General features: G+C 43.6%; 1 protein-coding gene across 1 annotated transcript in view; it reads right to left on the reverse strand.

The window, feature by feature from the left end:
• Positions 1 to 759: 759 nt before the first annotated feature.
• cdh24b (cadherin 24, type 2b) overlaps positions 760 to 10897 on the reverse strand; it is a 188260-nt gene continuing 178122 nt past the window's right edge. Inside the window, 4 exon segments of the mRNA XM_086202863.1 lie at positions 760 to 3960; positions 3962 to 4947; positions 6826 to 7303; positions 8780 to 8987. Of these exon segments, the coding sequence (XP_086058989.1) occupies positions 3912 to 3960; positions 3962 to 4947; positions 6826 to 7303; positions 8780 to 8987 (1721 nt within the window). The 3' untranslated portion in view covers positions 760 to 3911.

Consider the following 10897-nt stretch of genomic DNA (forward strand, 5'->3'; position numbering starts at 1 on the left):
TCTCCAGTGATTGTGCAGTATTTGTACATTGGTCCTGGTACCATCCAGCCTGCACAGCAGCATGGGCAAATGTGTGGCTCAGGTAAAGGGTACACAAGTGTGTATGGGTTTCTTCACAGTCAGTGTGTAGCCTCACTTCCTGATCAGGTTACTAAGTGTTGACATTAGCAGACGCTGATACTAAGATTATGTTGGACACAAAGATGGCAGTTCAGCTGATGTGGAGAGCTTTACAGTAAATCAGCAGTGACATTTCTGTGATGGCGGCACACCAGCGACATCCACGGTCAGGTGGTAATACGTTTTCTGTCCAGGCTCAAATGAGATTCACCTTCAGAACTGGTGGCTTTCCCTTTATTCAGGTACTTGTGGTCAAATACAATACTAGTATAAGTTGTCCTGCCTGAAAAGCATGAAAGTTTAATTTTATAGATAGCCATATACAATATCTTATTTCAGTTATAACACTTCACGATAAGAGTACATTAATAATCGTGAGTAGTGCTTGGTTGACTGTTAGCTCGCCAATTCACACACACACACACACACACACACACACACACACACACACACACACACACACACACACACACACACACACACATATATATATATATATATATACGTGTATAGATACATATACACACATATATATGTATATTTATACACATATATACATATATATACACACACACACATATATATATAAATATATATATATATATATATATATATATATATATATATATATATATATATATATATATATATATATATATATATAAGCATTAACTCACTGTTGTAACATACCCTTATTGTAAGGAAAGTGTTACCAGTGTAGTTTGCAACAGTTCAAGTGAGTAGCAACTATCTATTTAACTTCGTCCATTGCCTCCAGGCAGTGCAACACTAATGAAAGACATGTCCTTGAAACTAATTACAATTTCATGAGTATTATTCTAGATTTTAGGGAAAATTGGGTGTTTTTATTTGATCCCTCTTAATGGGGTTTCTCTACACATCAGTGGATTTTCATCAAACTGGTTCCTCACTGGGACAGACAAGCTCTGAGGCTTCCTGAAACTAATATTTTAAACAACAAACATCTGCCAGAGACCACATGTATAACTGAAAGCTTGGCCTGTCCATCTCAGACAAGAGCTACTATGAAACAAAGCCAGTCCTGTTCTTTTAGTACACAGATGTCGATGGTGTCCAAGAGGTTGAAGTCCGGTTCAATGAATCAATTTCTATTATACAGTACATACAGATAGTCTCAACAGTGCTCCATTTGGACGCTAAATTCTGTTTTTTAAACTCTTCATTTTATACGCGCTCTAATATTCAGTGATATATACATTTGAAATGCTTTTACATACAGTCAAATATCGTTTGTTTAATCAACACTCTATAAAAACAAATGTGACATTATTCATGATCTATTATTGAACATCACACAGTATAAAAGTGCATTCCAGCTGAAAACTCATTTGCATCCTGATCTTTTGCCAAGGACAAAAAGAAAGCTGTCACGGGAGGATCAGTGGTGTGGTTTCCACTCAAATTTCATGACCAATCTGTGGACGTTTTCATTTGGGCAGCATGAGTGTGCAAGGCGGGGGATGATTTAGTTGTTTCGTTGCTGTTGATAATCATGCATACTTCGTGTTCAAGACACATCAGCTGAGACTACAGGGTGGGTTGTGCATAAAAAATAATTCTTCTGTAAAAACATCTCAGGGACCAGTAACAGTGTCATTACTAAATATAGTGGATACGTGGGGTTGGGGTTGCTGTTATAATTTACTGTAGTACAATCAAAGCCTTAGAATGTATATCAGTTCTTCTGTGTCTGTGTGTGCATGTATCTTTGTAAACATATCAAGGGCTCAACTACAAAAAGATAGGGAGGTGTTGTTCAGGGTGGGATGGGTGGGGTGGTCAGGGTATCGCATCCCTACATCAAGTAAAACAATACCTCATTCAAAAAGGGTATTTCTGCTTTCAAGTACTCACAAATCAACACAGTCTCAGCCCCTGTTCATCAAAGAATGACATTTGGTCAAGTTCCCCTGCGTCCACAAGCGACATTGAGGGTACCCCCTCTGCGTCACTGACAACGTAAACAGCAAAGGGGATTTTCCATGCAAACAAGATGGCGGTGCAGTGTTAAACGGTCCCTAATCCTAACCATAACCACTACCCTTACTCTAAACCGAACAACACTAAGAATAGTCAATAAATAAGCAAATAGGACCAGACGGAAGAGAAATTTGAGTCCGGTGTCACCGGTAGAAATGGATGAGAACGTAGCGGAGACAACCATGTGACGTCACGGAAAACCCCAGGAAAATCCCCCAATGTTGGCTGGTGACACAGAGGGGGTACCCTCCACGTCAGCTGTGGACGCCAGGGGGACTTGACCAAACATCGCTCTTTGATGAATAGGGTGTGAGACTGTGTTGCACAAATAGGTGTCTTGAGCTGATGACGATCTTTTCCCTCCTTCTTCGAGACTCCAGAAGGCAGAAAGAGCCAGCCTTGTATATTTAGCTTGAAGCTGATATCAACTGACAAGAACGACAGATACAGCAACATAACAACAGCAAAACAGTGCAAAAACATCTTTATAATTCACATCTTCCTTATCATTGTACTGTATGTTATGTAATCCACAAATACTTTGATTTGAGTGAAAAACAAGCGACAACACCTCCGGTACCTTGAACAAGCAGGGACAAGTTTGAGCGATTTGGTTCAACCAACTGAGCCATCTGGTTGTGCTACTGGCAGAAATGTGATAATTTGGTTATTTTTAGGTCAAATTGAATCCGAAAGCAGGCTAAAACGATGTGGATCATAGCAGAAGATGCACTTGAGAATCTGGAAACGGGCGTTCTTTTTCCGGCAGTTTGATGTCTGTCTGTCGTTTATAGCAACAGCTCTTTCTGCATTCACGGTCACAAAGAAGTGATGCGTGAGAAAAAAAAAACAGTATGAACTTGGCACACCTTTGTGGGCACCTGACAGGCAGAGTACACTTAATGGGTGAAGTATCACTTTAATTTTTCTCTATACATGTTTCCCTTGTGGGGCTGACAGGAAGCAGAATAGATTGCAGGATTGAAATGGTTCATATTTTTCATTTGGAATGAAAAACAACTTTTCTGTCACTGCATATGGAATAAAAAGTAACAGTTTCTTTACAAATGTCTCACTTCCTCAACCATTTTCTATCTCTGTACATCCTTCTCAGGTCCATTCACGTTATATTCAAATGTATGTAAGCCCCCTGTGTGCTATCATCATATGCTAAAATGTTTGCTCTTGCACATTGCCGCAGCTTATGTATCATTAGTCATCAGGCCCATTTTCAAATTGTCTCTGGGTAGCACGATTTCTCCCTGCCACTTTCCCTTTGTACATTATGTATGCCAACACACACACGCACACACACACACACACACACACACACACACACACACACACACACACACACACACACACACACACGTCTTCCTTCCTGTTTCCTGCTCTCTTTCTCATTCCATATGTGCAAGTTGAATTAAATCTACTCTTGTATGTTTGGGTTGTTTTTCTTTGTCCAAAGGGTTTAACAAATTGTTGCTGCCCCGGGCAGAAGCATCCTCTGCATTGTCTCAGTATCTGTGCTCAACCATATCAGCGTTTCAACACTTATTGCTTTAAATTACATCAATCACTCCCTCCTCTGCCCTCGCATTCTCCACCCTCCCTAGGCTCATTTTTCTCTGTCTCTTTTTATTACTTTGCCTCTTCATCTTTCTTCCCTTTAACTTCTCTTCACATTATTCTAGTTCTGGTTGCCTTTTCATCATCCTGCTATTCCCTCCCTACCACTCACACCCTCATTCCCCCTATTTGTTTGCTTTTTATCCATTCTCAGTTCTTCCCTTCTTCTTGAGCCTGCTCTCCTTCCTCTTTTTTATCTGGTTCCTCTCTTTCCTTTTTGGCACTGTCTTCAACTTGTTCCTTTTCTTCCCTCTCCTTCTCCCTGTCTTTGAAGAGTTGGGCTAATTTTTGGAACTGGGGCCCCCAGTCCTCCAACCCCGCCCCCCAGTCCTCCTTCTCTGAATCCTTCTCTCCTTCACTCTCGAGCGAGCTTAGGGATCCAGCCCTGGACCCTGTTCCCTCTAGCCCGTACACCTGCACCGAGTCATACGGTGGTTGTGATGGGTCAAAGGTGACCTGGGCAAGACGTAGTCGCAGGAATTCACCCACTCTCAGAGCCAAGGAGGGACCTCCAGCCCCAGGTGCCCCTCTGGCAGCCTCCATTCCTGGAATCCAGCCAGGCCCAAAGCCCATAACACCACCATACGCTCCTCGTGGCTGACCAGGGAAGGGCAAAAGCTGAGGGGTCATATCCATTCTTCCCAATACATATCCCCCTAAACCCACCCGATCACGCCAGTCACCTATAAAGCCAGCTTCAGGGTAGACAGATGGAGTCCCGGTCAGAGATATGCCCCCACCCTCCCTGTCTGGCCTCGCCACCACAAAGTTGCTTCCCATTTCCAGTCCTCCTCTGCCCAGGCTGCCAGGGTGGTCCCTCTGTCCCGACACCTCCCCCTGTAGCACAGTGGCATAGTTGCGTCCACTGGTAGGTTGCTGTTGTCCATCAGTGGAAGTAGTACCACTTCCATTTGCACCTCCGCCTCCTCCACTGGAGTCAGACTCAGCTGGGCCAGAGCCTTTAGGAGACGAGCCAGCATGGGAGGCCCTGCGTCCCGCCAAGGGGAGGGTAGCTGAGTCACACACCCAGCCTCCCACAGCCTGACCCTGTCCAATCATGGAGCCAGATCGTGTCAGGACAAGGTTATGCTCCCTGGGTAAATTCTCCGACTGCACCTGGAGGGAACGTAGGTGAGCACGAGTGGTTTCAGTTCGGGGTTGGGGGAGGGTGTGGTACTGTGAGGTTTAGCCACAGTCAAGAAAATGAGATGAGAACAAATTTGCCAAAGCAGGATGGGTAATTTAATGAGATACACATAATAAAGTCAGAAAGATGAAGAAGGGTGATGACATCGTGGCCCGATGGAGGAAAAGCAGATGATGGAGAAGATAATAGATGATTAAAATGAAGGAGAAGCAGATATTGGGGGTGGAAGCAGAGTTGGGAGAGAGCATAGATATTAATTGAGCACTAGAATGAGCTAACACTGGACTGTGAGTGGGAAATGGAGCGGGAAGTGATTTGAGAGATAAAATATTTGAAAATTAAATAAAGGAAGGGCTAGAGACTTGCTATGGCCTAATAAATAAAACAAAACACAGAAAGGATAATGAACAGCAGGACATATAGCAAATGTGGCGTTATATCTGAGTCATCATCATCAGCATTGTCCTGCACCTCTGTGCTATCTGACAGACTAACGATACACCACTGCTGCAGTCACTGATGGAACACTTGTTCTATATTAAGTGGAACACAAAGCTCAATGACACACAAATTGGTATTTTATATGTGCTTAATTACTATCTTATGGAGCCGTCTGAATGATTGAGTTGTTCATAACACATGAATGTTTCATGTCTTCAGCGCTGCCACTTATGAATCGACTCATTTATAGAGCTGAGATCCATCATTCAATGTAGCATTTTAGCCATCCATCCATTCATCTATCCATGCATCCATCCATCCATCCATTCATGCATCCATCCATCTTCCATCCATCCATCCATCCATCCATCTATCCATGCATCCATCCATCCATCCATTCATGCATCCATCCATCTTCCATCCATCCATCCATCCATCTATCCATGCATCCATCCATTCATTCATCTCGCCATCATCTATCCATGCATCCATCCATCCATCCATTCATGCATCCATCCATCTTCCATCCATCCATGCATCTATCCATGCATCCATCCAGCCATCTATCCATGCATCCATCCATCCATCCATCATTCATGCATCCATCCATCCATTCATCTATCCGTGCATCCATCCATTCATGCATCCATCCATCTTCCATCCATCCATCTATCCATGCATCCATCCATCCATCTATCATCATCTATCCATGCATCCATCCATCCATCCATCCATCCATCTATCCATGCATCCATCCATCCATCTATCATCATCTATCCATGCATCCATCCATCCATCATTCATCCATCCATCCATCATTCATGCATCCATCCATCCATCCATCCATTTAGCAATCATCTATCATGCATCCATCCACCCATCCATTCATGCATGCATGCATCCATCCATCCATTAATCCATCCATCCATACATACATACATACATTCATGCATCCATCCATCATCATCTATCCATGCATCCATCCATCCATCCACCCACCCATTCATGCATCCATCCATTCATGCATCCATCCATCCATCCATTCATTCATCCATCCATCCATCCATCCATCCATCCATACATTCATGCATCCATCCATCCAAGTGTCCATCCATCCATCCACCCACCCATTCATTCCTCCATCCATCCATTCATGCATCCATCCATCCAATTATCCATGCCTCCATTTACAATGCATCTGTCCACCTGTTCTTTAACTCATTTTTTCTCTAAAGCAAGTTTACTGACATCACAACTGTCTTCTATCAATGTCAGAATTAGTGTAGGTTTAAATTTAGTTGACAGCCAAAACTGAGCTGAATCAGGAAACCTTGGAGAGTATTTAGATGGTAGGTTCTGCTACAGCTTACCTAAATGCTCATGACAGTGCAGCTACATTCTCCAAATTGTTTGCACTGTTAAAGTAGTGTGTTTGGTCTGAAAGCAGAGTCACTGTTGAAGCTTACCCAGTCCATGTCTTGACTGTGGTTCACTTTTTCCTCACTGCTCTCCTCTGTACAGTTGCTGGAGGTTCCTGTCCCTCCTCTTCTCTCCTGACTGTCACTGGTCCGTGGCGTTCCTCCATCTGATGTACTCACACCACTGGGGTGTGCTGTCCCATCACGGCTGCCTGCACGACTTCCTGCACTGAGGTCTGTGGGAGCTATGTACACAGCCCCAGACTCCATTGGGCCAACCATGGCCCCCTGGTTTTGGATGACCAGGGAGTGGTCTGGCTGACCTCCAGGAAAGCGGTATCCCAGTTCTGCAAGGCCTGGTTCAAATGATCCACCTGGTGTGCGGCGGAGAACAGGTAATGTGTGGCTGCTGTAGCAGAGGCGACCATAGAGGGGTCCTCCTGGCCCGGAGTAGTTGTGATCCATACCCGGATTCTGAGCCCAGCTATAGGTGCGACCTTTGTCATGGGCCCGTTGCGTGTAGCGTCTGTAAGACCAGTGACATCCTTATTTAAATTCACAGTGTACGCCTACTAACTGTAGTAAAGGTTAACCACATTAACGTCTTTTTAAGCCTATATAGAAGGTAAAGAAAAGCTTTGAACTCCAGCTTTATTAAGAAATTGGCGCTAAAACAAGTTTGGCTGGCTGAAAATTTATTGAAATTTCATTTGAAAATTCCCTTTCAAAGAGTAAAAATACAACCCGACAGTGGCAGAGGGGGTGGTTAAGACTTCAAGGGATATTTCTGTTTTATTGCAATGGGGTTGTATGAGGTAGCCATTCACAGTCGTTTTACCTTCAGTAGATGTGGGTCAGTAAAACTTTCCCACAGAGAGCAGCAAGCAGCAAGTAGCTCTGATGCTCAGCATTGCACTGCTGAGAATGGGGTATTAAGCAGGGTGTATTTTTTCAACCAAATAAACCTCCATCATAAAAATCAATAGCCTTTTACATCTACACTATATTTTTGACATTTTAACAATTTTTCTTTAGCCTTCCAAACTCTAGAGCCTATATTAAAGGGCTTTCTGACAGCAAAGCAAAGCTGCGGAAATTTTTACAAATATAGCATTCATGTAAACACATATTGATTTTCTGGGGAGTTTATTTGGTGGAGAGTGGATGGCCTGGTTAGGACTCCGCCCTCAGTAGTCCAACTACTATTGTTTTTGAGCACAAGAGCTGCGGCTGCTGCCAGCTCCCTGGAGGGGGTCACGCTGATCCACAATACCTTGGCTATGGATGACTAACTTATGCAACCCCACTTCAATCTAACAGAAATATCACTTTAGGAGTGAAAACCAAAAGCATTTCCAGTCTTTCCAACTTTACAACCCCTACTTATCCTTACAAACTGCAAATCAACCCAAATTAAAGATACAAGCAATGCTATAGAACATAAGCTTCAAAGGTTAAGAGCTTTTTAAAAGTAGAATTTATTGCAGGGAATTGCTTTGGATTGCAATAGATTTAAGTCTTGGGTTTTTCATGTTCTTGTGTCCACCTCCTGAAATGGGAAGAAGCAATTTTCGATAAACTAATGGCAGCCTTTGTACTTGTTTGTGGCCTCTCCATATGGTTTGCACAAATTCATAGGAGCTTATTAATAGACCAAAGGCAATAACAATGTTTAAAAGAAACATCAAAGTGGGAGCAAACAACTCATTGGTGTAACAGCAAAAAAAAAAAGAGCTTTAACAAAATGAGCACAACGGAGTGTTCTCCCAGGACCGGGAAGCTTGATAGCCACCTGGCTCAACATTTTGATTAGTGACTGATTATGACCTGGGACTTGTGGCTCGATATGGTTCTTAAGTGGATCAATTACGTGATGGACAGAGATTAAAGTCCCTACTCTACTGGAGGGGTACATTTGTCTCCTCTCTGTCCTCCTGTTAGAGAGTAGCACCCATGAGGGTGGATGCAGTAAACAGTAAATATCACTCTACTGCCTACTTACATGTTCCTGCTGTCTAGCGTGCGGTAGCCCCGTGACCGAGAGCTGTGCGGGGCACTCTGGAGCGCGGCGATGTCGAAGGCAGCCGTGTCAGCCTCGCCGCCGCCCTCGTCATCATAGGTTATAATGTTCTCACGTACGTCGTCATCCTCCAGCGGAGACAGGGAATCGCGCTTCTGACGGCGCAGTGACAATGAGAGGGCAGTCACGGCTGTGGAGGGATGGCAGCAAATATAAAGGATATTGAAGAAAAGAAATTGAAAAAAAGAGTGATGAACAAGGGGGAAGGGACCAGAAGTCACAGGGGAAATAAAGGGAAGGAGGAAGAGAAGGGCAGAGTGGGGGTGAGAGAGAGAAAAGGGAAAGAAATTCAGGCAGACAAAGAGGTGAGACAAAACGAATACAGAGGAGGCCTTGGGTTAGAGGGCTGCTATATCATATCAGCAGGCTGCATGCCCCCACTCTGTAATTGACTTTGAGCTCCAGCCAGGCAAATGGACATTTTATTCTCCCATGATTCCATGACTCTTATTCCGTATTCCCACAGCAGAGAGCTCGATGTGACTCAGGGTTATGGGCAAATAACCAAGCTACTGTAGCTGTTTAAGCTAGCTCTGACATCTACCCGGTGACAGGCTCTGACGAGGATTCATGCTTCTAGTTATTAACAGATGATTGGGACATACCTGTTGAACTTTGAGTCACAGTTTACAGCCATGTACCACAGTTTAACAATGGCTGTTCCGGTTCACATTTACAGTGTAATTTATATTCAATCCATTCCTTTATGCACGTTTGCTCTTGTGTCAAGGATAATATAAAGATTTGCTATTCCAAGTTACAGTTGCCAAGCTATCTGATAATCACAAGGGGGAGAGGCTTTAGAAAACTATCAACTCTACTGAATCCATTGAACTCTTGACTCCACTTGATGCTTTGACACAAATAACAGATTATTCCCTCCAAACCGTGAGCAACCAAATGTGATTGAAGCAATATTTAATATTGGCTAAGTGCCTCGGTCCTGATCCTAGTGCAGTCATGCTCAAATGACATGAAAGCTCCCCTGGAGTGTAATATTGTGATTCTATAACATTTACCAACAAAAGATAAAGGTATAACCCAAATACAGTCTATTCATGTTTTATGCAATTAGTTCTAAAATTGATTTGTTTAATGTGAATAATTTACCACTACAGCAAGAAATCCAACCCAGTAACTACCGACTAAGAGAGAGGATTTCTCATCCAAAAGACGCAACTGAAAATAGATCTCATAACATTTTCATTGTGGTCCACTTTCTGTCTTGGTGCAGACATGGGAGTGGTGAACGTGAGTTGGACCGTTAAAGGGAGATCATACGGGACGTCTGTGTGGTATGTAAATGATTTTCACACCTTACAGCCCAAGATGTTGATTCCTTGACATTTCTATTTGATTGAGCTCTTCATCTGATATTGCCACAAATTTCTCCTGTTTTATTTCTTTTCTCTCTCATCCTCTTCTAACCATTCATCAAAAGTGAGACCACCAAATAACTCAAAATCATCAACAAACAGGTTCAGTTTCCGTCAACATTTCAGCCGGTTACTGCTGTTGCTCTGGCATTTACGCTGCAACGTTGTCATGGAATGCGGATGAATCATTGTAGTGATAAATAAGGCGTGTCATCATGCTGATGTTACAACAACTGTTGATGGAGTCAGGCAGCACGGTGGTGCAGTGGTCAGCACTGTCGCCTCACAGCAAGAAGGTTCTGGGTTTGAGTCCCGGCTCGGGCATGGGATCTTTCTGTGTGAGTCTCCATGTTCTCCCTGTTCCTGTGTGGGTTCTCTCTGGTACTACAGCTTCCTCCACAGTCCAAAGACATCAATTTAGGGACGAGGCTGATTGATTCTCTAAATTGACCGTAGGTATGAATGTGAGTGTGAATGGTTGTCTGTCTCTATGTGTTGACCCTGCAATGGACTGGCGACCTGTCCAGGGTGAACCCTGCCTATCGCCTGTGGTCGCTGGGATAGGCTCCAGCCCCCCCGCAACCCTTAATAGGAACAAGTGGAAGACAATGGATGGATGTTGATGGAGTCAATCTTGAACAACAGAATCATGGAGAAAGGGTTG

The sequence above is a fragment of the Aulostomus chinensis genome, chromosome 5 (assembly GCF_037954235.1).
Source record: "Aulostomus chinensis isolate RoL2024-O1b breed Wild chromosome 5, RoL_Achi_v1.0, whole genome shotgun sequence".
In the NCBI taxonomy this organism is placed as follows: Eukaryota; Metazoa; Chordata; class Actinopteri; order Syngnathiformes; family Aulostomidae; genus Aulostomus; species Aulostomus chinensis.